Genomic DNA, 14,386 nt, shown 5'->3' on the forward strand with positions numbered 1-14,386 from the left:
GCAGCGTGTGCCCGGGGTGATTCAGCCGGCGGCTGCACACACACCCCTCGCCTGATCAAGTCAGGAGCGAGCACGGGGCGGGCAGAGGCACTGCTGCAGTCGTTTTTAAGCATCTCAGGTAGTTTTTTAAGCATCCCACGGCCTGCAGCCCCTAATAGCTGTAGGAACCCAGCATCCCAGAATCCCGTTCTCAAGGCCAATGCAAAGCGGGCTGAGTCACTGGTTCGATCTTTGTAGGAAGCAGAAGGTGCACACGGGATTAAAGCCGAGCCTGGAGCAGAGCGGGATGCCTATGGCAAGGTCACTGCAGAGGCTCTTTCGGCTCGTTCAGGCTGCACGGAGAGATTGTATTTAGGAACACAGAGGGGCTGCTGAGCCTGGAATTGCCCTCTACAGGACAGGATCATCAGTTCCCAGACCCTTTTTTGTCCTCCTAGTCCAGGCTGCCCCCAGAAGCCAACATGAATCCTGATCCCCAGCAGCCAGGACACGACTGCGATCCCAGGTAAGACAGCTCAGCAGTTTTACCCCTGGATGTCCCAGGACATTGCTGTCCTCCTCGATGTTCCCCAGAGCAATTCTTCCCAGAAGTAAGGCTGTAGTAAGGCTGCAGCAGCAATGTGCCAGGCAGGTGGCTGGAGAGAGGAGCTCTCTTTGATAATTTCTGCTGTGCAATTTATATAAAGACGTGGACAGAGGAGCTGAAGATTGATAACACACCGAGCCTCCTCAAAAGGAAAGATGTGATCCAGCTGCGCAGTGTTCTAAGCACACATGCACAAAAGGAAAGGAAATATGTTTAAACATGAAAGGCATGGTATTTACAAATACACTTTGAAATCAAATTGCTATTGTTGCACGGAAAATGGGATAATCACATTAGTACAATCAAGAAACTCTTTATTTTCTAGTAACTGTTGATCTGAACAAAAGAGAGAGATCTGCAAGCAATGACTGCTGCATCTGATTTCCATTTTTCTTTAACTGAATCTCTGATAAAGACTGCCTTGGAATATTTGCTTTGTGTCTCAAAAAAATGTATCATCTACAGTTGCACCTCAGCAGAAAAAATAGGTTTAGTATGGCAGATCTCTCAGATCATCTAAAATGAATCTGTTAATTGCAGAAAATCAACCAAATTTATGCCCTGAAGCACTGAGAAAATATATTATTGTTAGTGCTTAGCCCCAGTCTGCTCCAGAACGGGCTCAGAAGACTCGAGAGTGCTCTCATAAAGTATTTTATCACAAGATAAAATGCCCTCGAGCATGTGCAACTAGTCGCACACTTGTAGGTAAGCATACACACACCGTGAATGTAAAAACACTTAAAGCTCAGACACTGCTTATCAACTGACACAGAAGAAAAATGGGCAGTTCCCCAGGGCAATGTGTATCGCAGGCAGAGCCTGCGTGAGGCAGCACCCACTGCCCGCCCTGGTAACGGGAGAGAGCCCGCGCCCCTGGGTGCTGGGAGGCCCGTAAAGGAGAGTCACACCTATCTGCTTGGGTACACACTGCACAAATTGAAGTGGGATCTATTCAGGGGTTGTCATTAATTAAAGAAAAAACACTTCAGAAACTGCTGACGAACTGATTAAAAACATGGAGTTAAAAACCAGCCCTCTTGCAGTCCCATTTGAACAGTGAGGATAAACTCAGGATCCTGTGGCAGGAAGAGCAGAGCAGCAAACTAGCTCACGGTGCCAGCTGCAGGGACCTGCTCTGACAATACTGCCACACACATCTCACCATTTTTCTGGATTTTTCACAATTCAGTTTGTGTGGTGTTTAAAGTAAAGTATCTGTGTTGCCCCAGGCAGGACTGGGCCCCGCACCACTCATCCAACAGCAACTCCACAGAAAGGTCATTGGGTGAATTTAGTCAAATAGCTAAAAGTATTACAGAATATGACTTGGAGGGTTGTTTTTTTTGTGTGTGTGTGTTTAATTTTTTTTTTTTTAATAACCATTTGGCCTTGTTTTGCTCGGGATCCATCTGTCTCTGTGTGGCTGCGTTCATCGCTGCACTTGGGAACGTCTCTCCCCTGACAGCAGAGCAGGATTGATGTCGGAGGCTAACGAGGGCTGTGCCATTAATGCTGTAGATGATGGGTAGGACACCTTACAGAGAGCCATCTGAGCCTTATGTTAATTAAAACAAGCTTTCATCACTGCTCTTAGACAGCTTCAAGTCCTTTTGACTGACTGATTACGCAGCGCTTGCAAAATGCTTTTGTTTCTGATTATTTTCTGACAGTAAAGGAGAAACGTTGAACTGACAAATGACCTTTGCGTCGGCTGTTAAACACATTTCTCGAGCAGACTTTGGGAACACCCGTTCCTCCTTTGGTTTGCTAAAACCTTGTTGTGTGCCCCAGGGGCTGCCCAAGAGCCCTGCAGCAAGAAGATGGTGCCAGAAAAGCCACGGCCTGAGCTGACTGGATCAGATACAGGGCGACAGGAATGAACACCCCCAGGGAATGGCCTCTTGTTGAGCCAGGGAAGGTTTGGGTGGGAAAGGAGGAGACTTTTCTCCTCAGGAAGAGCAGCCAGGCGTGGGGACGGGTTGCTGAGGGAGGTGGTGGTGTCCCCATCCCTGGGGGTGGTCGAGGGAAGGTTGGGCGAGGTGCTTGGGGACACGGGTCGGTGGGTGATGGTGGTAGTATGGGGGTGGTTGGACCAGGTGATCTTGGAGGGCTTTTCCAGCCCTAATGGGTCTGGGATTCAGTGATTCTATGATATTTGGCCTTTATTAGTATTAGTGTATAATATTGTGTATTACAGTGATAATTGGAATTATTAATATTATGTAAATATAATGTAATTGTATATGATTATACCATATTACTATTATAACTTCCTACACTACTCCTGTGTGACGGTCCTCACGCAGTTAACGCTACACAGAGCAGCAGCAACCCCACACAACGGCCACACCAACACATTTCACACCAACACGGCGTCCAGTACCACCACCACGTTTAATGAAGCCAGCACCACGTCCAGTACCACCAATACCCTTAATAAATGCCATTTGTACCACCAATACCCTTAACAAACCCCCTTTACCCCCACCCCACCACCCCCCCTCACGGCAGCGCCCGGCGGCACCACAGCGCCCCGCCAGGCCGCCGGGGCGGCGATGAGGCGAGGATTCACCCGAGTGGGCGGGGCCTCGCGGTGAGGCCACGCCCCCTCGTGCCGGGGCGCTGGGCGGAAGCGCGGGGGGGAGGGTGGGGAGAGGGGGGGGCGGGGCGTGGTGCGCGCGCTGCCCGCCGCCCTTCCCGCCGCAGTGCTCGGGCGCGTGTGCGGCCCCCGCAGGTAACGGGCACCGCCGGGACCCCCCCGGAACCCCCCCATAACCCCCTATAACCCCCCCATAACCCCATATAACCCCCTATAACCACCCCATAACCCCCCCACCCTCAGCCCGTGACCCCATTCCCTTCCCCATCGCCTTCCCGGGGCTAACGGCGCTTGGGTTGTGGAGGGGGAGGAGCGGGAGGGGGAAACGGGGGGCACTGAGGGGGCACTGAGGGGCTCTAGGGGGGCACTGAGGGGGTTTTGGGGGGTACCGGGGGGCTGCGGGCACGTGGCGCCTCCCCGCCCCGCCGGGCACGTGGTGCCCCCCCCCCCCCCCCCCCGTGGTGGTCCCGGTCCCGGTGTCCCCCCCCCCCCTGACGCCCCCTGCCCGCTGCCCCCCCCCAGCCCGCCGCCATGGCCGACGAGCTGGACTTCACCACGGGCGACGCCGGCGCCTCGTCCACCTACCCCATGCAGTGCTCGGCGCTGCGCAAGAACGGCTTCGTGGTGCTCAAGGGGCGCCCCTGCAAGATCGTCGAGATGTCCACCTCCAAGACGGGCAAGCACGGCCACGCCAAGGTGAGCCCAGCCCCACACCGCAAAGATTTGGGGATGGGGCAGCGCCATTGGGGTGTAATGCGTGTAATGCCCTCCCCCCCCCAGTGCCAGGACCCTCACAGGGTGTGTGAGCGGGGTGGTGGGACTTATAGGGCCGTGCTGTGCTGCCCTAGCACAGCCCCGTGGTGCCCGACCCCAGCAGCTCGCCCGCGGGAGGTGCCCCCGGTGCCTTACGTAACGCCAGGCACGCAGCCGCTGCCTGGGCCCCGTTCTGCCGTCTCGCCGTGCTGCTGCTGCTGCTGCTTCCCGTCCTGCAGCACGGAGCGTGTTCCCTTCCCGCGTCCCTCCTGCCGGGGACGTGAGGGCTGCTGGGGCCTGCTCAGCGGCGTGACTGCGTGGTGGCTGTGGGGCTGCATAGTGGGCATCAGGAGTTTTACAACAACCAGGCTGCTTAAAAGTCAAAAGCTAGAGCTCTCGCTACCAAGCTCTTACCGTTTTGTTTTTTTTTCCCTCTCTCCCTCTCTTTGCCTTTTTTGGCTCGTTTTATTAGGCTCTCCTGCATTCTTAGATATTGAAACCGTTGCAAAAGTGAAAGGAGCTGAGGAGAGCAGCCGGTAGCCCAGCAATCCAAGTGGGAGCTGCTTTAATCGCAGTGCATGGCCACCTCTTCTGGTCTCCTTACCCCTCACGTTGTCCCTGTTCTGTTTCTCCGAACAGCTGGAGCCTGAAATAAATATTCTTTTAACAGTCCTGTGCCACATTGCGCTTTGGCTTGTATCGTAGGACTCGGGTAGGCCATGGCTGTGCAAGATAACTCCCTGGGTGATCTTCTGTAACGGGTTGCGAAGGGATATCTGAGAGGCCTTCTCTCAGGGCCTGGGCTGCTCTCATACAGCAAGCAGAGGGGCTAGGCAGGATTTTGTCTGTTTCATGTGATCTCTTAAAAAATAAAAATAATAATTAAAAAAAGAAACATGCATGGGACAAATGGTACTGATGGCAGTGGAATTTTGCTCCTCTAGGACAAGAGGTAACTGAGCTTATTTCTGTTTTCTTGTAGGTCCACCTGGTTGGTATCGATATCTTCAATGGTAAGAAATACGAAGATATTTGCCCATCAACTCACAACATGGATGTTCCAAACATCAAGAGGAATGATTACCAAGTGAGTTAATAGTCACTGTGTCTACCCACACGTTGTAAAGCTTAAAGCTCCCGGTACCACAAGTAAACTATCTTCACCTCCAAACTGTCTGTCAATTAATAACGTGCTGTTGCCAGAAGGTAGAGAACTAATGGTTTGGCACACTTGGCTGTCTCAGTGGGGCATTGCTGCACCAGTAGCATTTGCTGAACTGTTAAAAGTGTTGGAGTTTGCTGTATGGGAGAGCTGCTCCCTGTACCACCAACCTCATGCAGCAGTCTTTAGAAATGATGGGTAATAGACATAATTTGGAACAGCGTTTCTTCTAGCTGATGTTGTAAGGTCACTTTTTTATTCTTTGAGATACTGGCATCCTTTAGAGAAAGGCTCCCCTGCTATTACGTACTACTACTATCTAAAGGATAACCAGGTTTTCACATAAATGTGAATTTAAGCATATATTGTCATTCACAATTTCCCCCTTACACAGGTGAATCAACAAAACGCTCTTAATCCACATCTGATGCCAGTACTAACTTGCTGTGGTGCTCTCTGCTTCTTGTGCAGGAGCTGGCTTTAGTTGAGTTCAAGTAATTTCAGTAATCTGCTCTGAAATACATATGTACGGAGGGAATTTGACAGGCTTCTGTAACACTTTCCGTGATCCTAAAAGTGGCCTAATTCAGGTTGAGTTGTAATGTCTCAGCCATCTTCCCATTGTCTTGGGAGTAGTGGGGTAGTTCTGGTCAGGAGCTGGTGCATCCTGATCGCTGGGAAAGCTGCAGTTGCTCAACAAAGCCAAAGTTGGAGTGTTAGCAGCTCTTCAGAACAGTTGATTCCGTTTAAAGCGTGGCTAGCCTGTCTTGGGGCTCAGAGCTTCCAAGGGGTTGTTCATGTGGTCTTGGTGGTCTTTCTCTCCTGTTCTTGGGCCCTTAATGCTACTGAAATTCTTGCTGGTTTTCAGACTTGTTAGGGTTGCCTTTGGGATTTACTGTAACGTGTTGCATGTACCCTAACCTGCTCTGTCAAAACGGCTGTTCCTTTAGCTCGGGATTTCAATTTGGTTGAAAGCAGCATTGTAACAGTGGTGTAGAGTTTGGGGGATGTTCCCTTATTTATTCCTTAGTCTGTAAAATAAATAATAGTATATCACTGTACAAATGAAGGTATCGAAGTTTACAGTTGAACAATTCTGTACTTGCTACACCTTATAAAAGGAACGCTATTCAGAGAACACTGTTCCAGTTATTGCTTCTAATTCACAAATGTAAAAAGCTGATCCAGTGACCTGGAAGCAGACATCTTGTAAATCACAAGAAAGAGTTTTGCAGTGCCCTACATACTAGGAAATAACCAGAAGGAACCAGAAGGGTTCTGGTGATTTAATCTGTTGTTTAAATTGACTTAAATTAGTTTTTTTAAACTGTTACACTAATTCTTTAGTGCTGAGATTGTAACAGTTAGCTGGGCCTTCTGCTTATCTTCAGCTGCTGCCTGCTAGTGAGCGCTAATGTTAAACTTTATAAAAATGAATTTCTCTTCACAGCTGATAGGTATTCAGGATGGGTATCTCTCCCTGCTGACAGAAAGTGGTGAAGTTCGTGAGGATCTAAAGTTGCCAGAAGGTGATCTGGGCAAAGAAATTGAAGGAAAGTTCAATGCCAATGAAGATGTGCAGGTACAGAATAAAGCAGACAAGAAGAGCTGTGGTTAATTGCACTGACTGTACAATGAAGAACTCATGTTCTAATATCAACCATTTGTATCTCTTCATAAAGAGAGGGTTAGAAGTATGGGAATTGGTCCTTTGAGATTCCTTGGAAGTAATTCTGTGTTGGAGCAGCCAATAAGGCACCAAAACCTGGCTCAGTTGACAGTGAAGTGATATGGGGGTTTCAAACATCTAGATACGTTCTAACAGTGCTTTCCACGCAGTGTAAATTGGAGCCTCCACTCCTCCTTGTGTAAAGCTTTGATGTAATCTGGGCTATAGAAACAGCTTAAAGCTGAAAACAAGCCGTGATGTGCTTAGGTCTTGCACTGTAAAGGTCTAGCTTGTTTGGAAGGAAATAGTGTAGTACCCTTAGATGTCAAAAGCTTTAGTGCTGGCTCTTTTGCTGAAAGCAATTTTGTTTTGATTATAAATTTACAATAGTCTCATCTGCTAATTTTGACAGCTTCAGCATCCTTTCTTCTCAAATGAAAGGTGGGATAGATGATGGCGTGAACGTCCGATGGTGTGAACTTCTAGGAGCAGTTCTTCTGTCCGGGGTTGGAACTCACCTGCTTGTCTTTTTCTTCCAGATATCCGTCATAAGTGCAATGAATGAAGAATGTGCTGTAGCCATAAAGCCTTGCAAATAAAGAGGATCGCCAGCCCCGGGCAACTGCTCAGGTCTGGACAAACCACAGATCTTTAAATTTGGTTCTGATTGTCACCAAAGCTCTGGCCTTCACAAGCAACCTCATTTCTTTTTTGAATTGTTAAAAAGCAGTGCTGGATTCTGGATTAGTGTTGCAGGCTAACTGGCAGTTTTCAAAATCACTGAGACTTTAATTTCCTAATTGTAACTATTTTAACATTCCTGTGGGTTTCAGCTATGGATCTAAGAAACCAATCAGGTGTTACTAGTGGATATATTTTTATTTGCTTGAGCAAAACAGTGTTTGTCTGTATGAACAGACAAAATCCAGTATTCAGGGGCTTTTAGATAAGCTAGTAGGTATCTAGGATTATAAAGTGACCTAGAGCACAAATAGTATTTTTCTTGACATGTTTAGATAGAACTGACAATAAAAAGTAGCAATTTTTTTTTTTTTAAAGCTTAAGTATTTTGTGGATTGGGACTCTTGCAGAACTGTAGGTGCCAATCACAAATTTTAGACCAAGAAACTCAAGTGATCAAAAATGCCAGCTGGCTTGACCAAGCCCCAGTGGCCATGTGCAACTTAACTGTATTACCTCTGTATTCTTCTTTGCCAACTCGTTGGCTTATTGTAATGTTAAAATGGTGTCAAAGCCTACCTGTGGTTTAGGCAGGCAGTTGGAGTATAGGGTAGATAAGACATAGATAGGTCAAGGGGACACAAAGGTGAGAATGGATGCTAAAGCTATAGACTTTCACTCGAGGCCTTTGTCAGACTTGAAAAAAAAATAGAAAAATGCAGTTCAATTGCTTTCCTTTATTGTATTTATCTTAAACTATAAAAGGGTGACAAACTCCATGGGAATCTGTTGCAGTGCTTCCAGCTTTAGGTTTTAATCTTCAGGTTCAGACCATATTTTTGTAGCACAAGGACCACATGTTTTTCAAAAAGTGGGACAAATTGTAGCATCGAGCCTAAACTAAATGCATGTGATTCTTTTTAAAAAAAAAAATAGAATTATTGTATTTCTAAAATATAGACTTGACAGACAATACTGAACAACTGTGGCTTAACTAGAAAAATAAGTTGCTACATAGTTTAGAAAGCTCCTATCCACAGGAGTCATTGAAACACATGCATGCCTCTATTTACTAGCTTAATAGGCAAACGCAAAGCTTTTCTGAACTAGTCACGGAAGGATAACTAGCATACTCCTGTTTATGGCATTCAGCTTCAATTCTAAGACTTACTGACTCTTCATGAGTGGGAAACTTCTTAGCCCATGGCTTAAACCTTCCCTTACAGTGGATAAACTGTTCCGTGGACTTGCCTTAAGCTTCAGCAGCTGTTAGCAGATGGAGGACAACTTGTAAACACGCTGCCCTGGGCAGCCTGCGTGATTCAAACTCTATTGGCAGTGAGAGTCAGACTTCACACTGCTGTTAACCTCTTAAAATGTTCTTGGCTTAATAGTATGTACTCTAATCCCCAAAGGGCTCACGGCAACTGTCCTGAACAGCCCTCGTACGTAGTGTGGTAGGGCTTAGCAAACCTCAGAAGTCTAACATAGGTGGCAAAAACACACGTCCTTCATAGACTTCTTACGACAGGGAGAGCAGTTCAATGAAGGTGAAGACAGCAATAAACAAACATACTCCGGTAATGAAGCACAGTTACCTGGGACACCTGGCAGAGAAGTCAGATAGTGCTGTGTGCTCTTGCCTAGCACAATGCACGCTGCAGGTGAACTCTACAAATAGCACCTTGACTGAAGTGACAAAAAAAAGCGGTGGAAGCAAGAGATGGAAAGGAATTCAGAGCAGTTTCTAAGGACGTGCTTAAGAGTTTAAGTTAGTCTGTGCTATGTTCCTTTCTGCCTCCATCAATGGTATCTGAGGGACAGGCTTTGTAAGGTTTGGAGGTGACTAAACCATTGATCGTGGTCTTAACAGCAGGCTGATCTCTGTGATCAGATGTCACACAGGAAGTCAGAGGTTGCTGTCATACTAAGGCAAGCTCTAATGCTGTTACTGTGCTATAAATGCTTCTAAAAATGCTTGAAGTCTACAAGACTTGGATTTGCTCTCCTTCTGGTGGGGCTTTAGTCCACTTTCAGGTGCCTGTCAGTCCCCAGAAACCTTGTTGGAAGACAGGTATTTGATGCAACCGGCCCACAGTCTAGGTATTTAATTAGACTGTAAGTTTTCTGGGCTGTTTTTTAACCTGTTTCTACAAGTGGGCTTCTGGTCTGGATGGAGTTTCCAGGTACTGCAGCAATCTAAAGATCAAGGTTTTATGGCCTCCAGCTTGCTGGAAGAGCCCTCCTTGGGACTTCAGGATGTCCTATCACAACCTTCAGTTCTGCAAGACTTAAATGATTCAGTACTTCAGTATAGGTTTGTTCTTATATACTTAGTTGTCTTTTGTGAAGCACTTCAAACACTACAGAAGTGCGTAGCATTGGTTTGTCATGCATGAAGTTTCCCATAGGTAATAATACATAAGCATGAGTCTTAAGTATAACCTCCAAGTTTCAGTAAGGTTGAACGTTGCTTCTAAATTAGAACAAATCTTCGAGACTTTTTTTTTTCCAAGGTGTCTGTCTGCTGTCAGAATAATTTGCAACAAACTTTGCTTGTGATAAGTAGTCCATCTAGATGCGTATTTGTAAGATTCCTAACCAAATGCTTAGGGAAACTCCTCTTTCATAGCTTTACTTTAAAACAAACGTTATCCATCTACTTGTTTTGTAGTACTGTCTTTAACACTTTAAAAGAAATTGTGTCAAAACGGAAAGCTATAAGCTGCTGCAATTGCTTAAAATAAAGGCTGAGAAGACTAGGAAGCAAAGAAAAGTATTTCCACTCCAAATAATGATGCATTTTTTTATGGCTCCAATCCATTGAGTTTCTCATGCTACTTTACAGAATTGGAAAGACTGCAGTGTTTCCTGCCTCAAATGTTGGCACATAATATTTCAAGATTTCAATAGATCCTTCTACTTTTTGCTTATAATGGTGGTTTTTCAACTAGGCTCTTGCTAGTTGAGCCATGTTCTCAGGGCTGTTTTTTTTTTAAGGAGTTAGCTGAACTTCATTGTTTTAATGTAACTGCTTTCAAGCCTCTTGCAGGTTTTTCTAACCCATAACGTACCAAGAAATGGTGCACAGTCTGTAGCTTCACAATACAGGTAATTTTACAGAATCTGTAAAGAAGTCAAATTTGTTGACAGTTGAAACTCTTATGGTTACTGCAGGTCAGTCTTACAGAACTCAAAAATCAATAAAATCCCACTTTTCTTTGGTTAATTAGAACGTAGTTTGTTACAGTAGAATTAAACTTCAGGATAAAAAGACCTCGTAAAGGATCTGTCGTGCGTCTCACGCTGGGAAGCCACCAAAGGCTCGGCTCCTGTGGGTGTCGTGGAGCAGCAGCTCGGCGTGCCAGGATACTCGGAGCCTCTTCGCCGCCTGCGGTCCAGCCCCACGGTTTCTGCCTGCAGGAATAACTCGCCGTGGGAGCTGCCCTCGATGTTTGCTGTGTCGCTGAACCCCCTCTTAAATGTGCTGTGTGTTGTAACCGTGCCCTGGCGCGAGCGTGGGGAGGTGTCCCCTGCTTCTGGGGGACCCAAACCCTGTCAGAGCCGTCACCTGAGGGAACGTGTGTCCCCGTGGTGCCGGCTCCCCGTGTTTGTTTTAGCAGAAGCGTTGTTTTATACCGCACCGCCAACCGGGTGGGAAATGTCAGTGTCTGTTTTGCTCCAGAAATAATAAAAAGATCTCGGTGTTGTGGGGGAGCTGAGCTGTGCTTGCTGTTACGGGGCTGGGGGTGAGGTGGGGTGCTTGTGGTTACGGGCTGTGTTGGTTTGGGTGAGATTTGGGCACAGTTTGGGTGCGTTTTGGGTGCCGTTGGGTGGTTCTGAGGTGTTTGCAGCTTTTCTGTCAGGCGCCTTGTCCCTGCTGGCCGGCCCCTGTGCTTGCCGGGTGACTTAACACTGTTTATTAACGCTCGAGCAGCTCGGCCTGGGATTGTACACGAGGCAGAAGCGCTGTTGTTGCTGTTTTAGTGGCAATTTCAATAAAAAGGTGACTCGCCCCGCTGCGCCTCAGAGTGCTCTGTCACGGGGGGGGGAAGGGAGGGGGTGCGGGGACACCGCCCCAGGGGCCGCGCCCAGCCCCGCCCTCCCAGCATCCCCCGCCCGCGCAGGCGCGCCGTCCCGCGCTGCGTGCTACGTCACGACGTCGGGCCGGCTATAAAAGGAGGGAGCGGAAGCGGCGCCGGCCTTTCGGCGGCAGGCCGCGGCGGAGGCAGTATGGGGGCGGTGAGTGCAGGGGCTGGGGAGGGCTGCGGGCCGCGGCGTGCTCGATGAGGTCGGTACTGATTTGTTCCTTATTTATTTATTGGTTTTAGCAAAAGGACAGGAAGGCGAAGAAGGCGACGTGGAAATTCTGCCTCGATTTGACCCACCCTGTCGAAGATGGGATCTTCGATTCCGGCAACTTTGTAAGTGGCGAAGGCCTCGGTCTGTGGGGCGGCCGGGCGGCGGCTGGGGAGCCGCGAAATTAACGATTCTTTAATTAATCGGCGGGGTTTGAGAGGATCCTGGGCTTATGCTTAGTTTATAGATACTTTTTTAACCTATTCATGGATTTTAAATTGAATCCTTTCTTAATGTGGTTATTTTTACAGTGTGCAATTCAAAATAAATAAATAAGTAAAGTTTTATTGCATTATAGACATTTATTATAGTCATTTTTAACGTTGCTCCATGGCTAGGGTCCCTTCCCTAGTTCATACCTAGGGTCCCATTCCCTAGTGTTCTACTTCTTCTCTGCTGTTGAAACAGGAACAGTTCCTAAAGGAGAAAGTTAAGGTCAATGGAAAAACAGGAAACTTGGGGAACACCGTTCACATTGAGCGTCTGAAGAACAAGATCACGGTGACATCTGAGAAGCAGTTTTCTAAAAGGTCTGCCTTCTGTTTGTGGGTTTTAAACACTGTTCTGTTGGATCTGACGCATTTTAAATGTGTACAGAGGAGGTGTTGGCTTAGATCTTTGTAGTGCACGTTGATATTAGTGAGAGACAGTTCAAACAGGTTTACAAGATCAGGTATTAAAAAACGTTTCTTAAAGCTCAGGACTTAACTGCAAATCAATGCTTCTCTAATACAGACATACTGATATGGAGGGACTTTATATAGTTTGTTAAAAGTGTAATGAGGAAAGGCATGCTTTTAAGGTCATAGCTGAATTCATATCATGGGTGCCTGTTTATTAATTAATTAGCTGTGCTAAAATGGGTGGGGAGACACTGGATGCCGCAGTCTTAAAGGTGTTCAGGTTGGATGGGCTTTGGGCAGCCTGGGCTGGTGGGAGGGGCCCTGCCCGTGGCATAATGATTCTAAAAGGTTCGTGTACACGGTATGTGTTGTGGCAAGAGAAGCCCTAGAGTCAAATGAGGCCTTGATCTATTTAGTGTGCTAGGGCACGCAGGAGATCTCTACACTGATGTAGGCGTACAGTTCCCTCCCCACACTCCCGCTTCTCTTTTCTGATATCAACGTCCCAGTATTTGTTGTGTTAAACATGATTTAGAGCTACTTCTTAGTGCTCTGGAGTTAACTGGCCTTGAGTTACTTGGTCAAAATGCAAATAATAATAAGTTTTAATATATCACGAATGAAGATGTAGGTTTATTACCTATTACACGTGATAATTCTTGATTTCTTGATGTAATTAGTGTTGAGTCACTCCTTGAGAAATTCAGCATGTAAAAGTTGCATTGTCCTGATAGACCCTGTCTTGGGTGGAGTTCAAGTTGTAGTAGGGATTGCGAAATGACAGAGTTCTAACTTATAATTAATATTCCTAAGGTACCTGAAATACCTCACAAAGAAGTACCTCAAGAAGAACAATCTTCGTGACTGGCTTCGCGTGGTTGCATCTGACAAGGAGACATACGAGCTACGCTACTTCCAAATCAGTCAAGATGAAGAAGGATCAGAATCCGAGGAATGATGAAGCTTACCTTTATACTTACTACAGTGTACAAAAAAAATAGAACATCTATTTATGAGAACACTTAACTTATTGGTGAATAAAGAATTTGTACTCTGTTGGACAGAGCGTGGTTAGTTTTCAAGCCTTTTTCTTACATTGTAATTATGGGACAGCAGGGGGAATCATTTGATTTGCAGTTCTATTTTTATTGCCAGAAGTGAGGGCTATTCAGCATGGCATCCGTGAAAGTCCAGGTGGAAAAGCAGAACTGAGCCCTTCACCCAGTAAAGATGTAGGACACCTTCATTGTTTAATCATATTTGTACAAATCATGCTAGAGCTTTTTGTGAGTAAAAGTACCAGCTGTTTGTTTAACTTATGTGGAGTCGATGCAATGTTTAATAAAAGTATATTTTTAATTATTAAAAAAACTTAAATGTTTTAACAGAACAAGACTTTATTTCCATGTGATTTGTCCAACTCATTAATTGGCTGTGGTATTCCGATGACTAACCACAAGTAAAATGGGAGTATAACAAATATAAATCTAGCTAACAAATCTTGTAACTGACATGTAAGGACAGAGAGACAAATCTCATTAACCAGCACCTTCCTAAAACAAATATTAAAAGAACCAATGAAATGTGCTTTGATGTCAGTAAATGACCCCATTAAATCCATGTAGGTATTTCTACTTTGAAGATCATGTATTTTATAGTTCTTGTATTTGAATTTGGGAACTATTTGTTTAATCCTAATACGTGTCTTGTTCTGCATTGGAACTAAGTCACTCCAGACATTAGGAATCGGGTCATAGGTTCATGTCATATAAAGAGAAACTTTATTTTCTACTACCAAAAAAAGTGCTTGTGAGCCTGCAGTTGCAATAATTATTGCATACATACTAATTTCTATGAAGCTGGAAGTAGGCTTGTGATAATGATAAATTGGGTTCCTGTGCAATGTTGAATTTATTCAAAGGCTGTTAGGAGGCAGCCAATTCCTTCGGAT

General features: G+C 46.1%; 2 protein-coding genes across 2 annotated transcripts; both read left to right on the forward strand.

Moving 5' to 3' along the window:
• Positions 1-3,255: 3,255 nt before the first annotated feature.
• Positions 3,256-11,468, forward strand: EIF5A2 (eukaryotic translation initiation factor 5A2). Its single transcript, XM_032192956.1, has 5 exons — positions 3,256-3,323; positions 3,711-3,884; positions 4,924-5,028; positions 6,554-6,685; positions 7,312-11,468. Exons 2-5 carry the CDS (start codon positions 3,720-3,722, stop codon positions 7,369-7,371), a joined length of 462 nt encoding a protein of 153 aa, XP_032048847.1. The 5' UTR covers positions 3,256-3,323; positions 3,711-3,719; the 3' UTR covers positions 7,372-11,468.
• Positions 11,469-11,630: 162 nt separating this feature from the next.
• On the forward strand, positions 11,631-14,075 carry RPL22L1 (ribosomal protein L22 like 1). The gene is made up of 4 exons (XM_032193701.1): positions 11,631-11,695; positions 11,785-11,877; positions 12,221-12,342; positions 13,249-14,075. The coding sequence occupies exons 1-4, from the start codon at positions 11,687-11,689 to the stop codon at positions 13,391-13,393; spliced, it is 369 nt and encodes a 122-aa protein (XP_032049592.1). The 5' UTR covers positions 11,631-11,686; the 3' UTR covers positions 13,394-14,075.
• The last annotated feature ends 311 nt before the right edge of the window (positions 14,076-14,386 follow it).

The sequence above is a fragment of the Aythya fuligula genome, chromosome 9 (genome assembly GCF_009819795.1).
Source record: "Aythya fuligula isolate bAytFul2 chromosome 9, bAytFul2.pri, whole genome shotgun sequence".
Taxonomy (NCBI): domain Eukaryota; kingdom Metazoa; phylum Chordata; class Aves; order Anseriformes; family Anatidae; genus Aythya; species Aythya fuligula.

Excerpts from the sequence above, each read along its gene's own strand:
- RPL22L1 (XM_032193701.1), top strand. Across the intron at positions 11,878-12,220 it reads TCTTCGATTCCGGCAACTTT|GAACAGTTCCTAAAGGAGAA; the intron begins GTAAGTGGCGAA and ends CTGTTGAAACAG. Across the intron at positions 12,343-13,248 it reads GAGAAGCAGTTTTCTAAAAG|GTACCTGAAATACCTCACAA; the intron begins GTCTGCCTTCTG and ends AATATTCCTAAG.
- EIF5A2 (XM_032192956.1), top strand. The coding sequence starts at position 3,720 with ATGGCCGACGAGCTGGACTTCACCACGGGCGACGCCGGCGCCTCGTCC. Across the intron at positions 3,885-4,923 it reads GCAAGCACGGCCACGCCAAG|GTCCACCTGGTTGGTATCGA; the intron begins GTGAGCCCAGCC and ends GTTTTCTTGTAG. Across the intron at positions 6,686-7,311 it reads ATGCCAATGAAGATGTGCAG|ATATCCGTCATAAGTGCAAT; the intron begins GTACAGAATAAA and ends TTTTTCTTCCAG.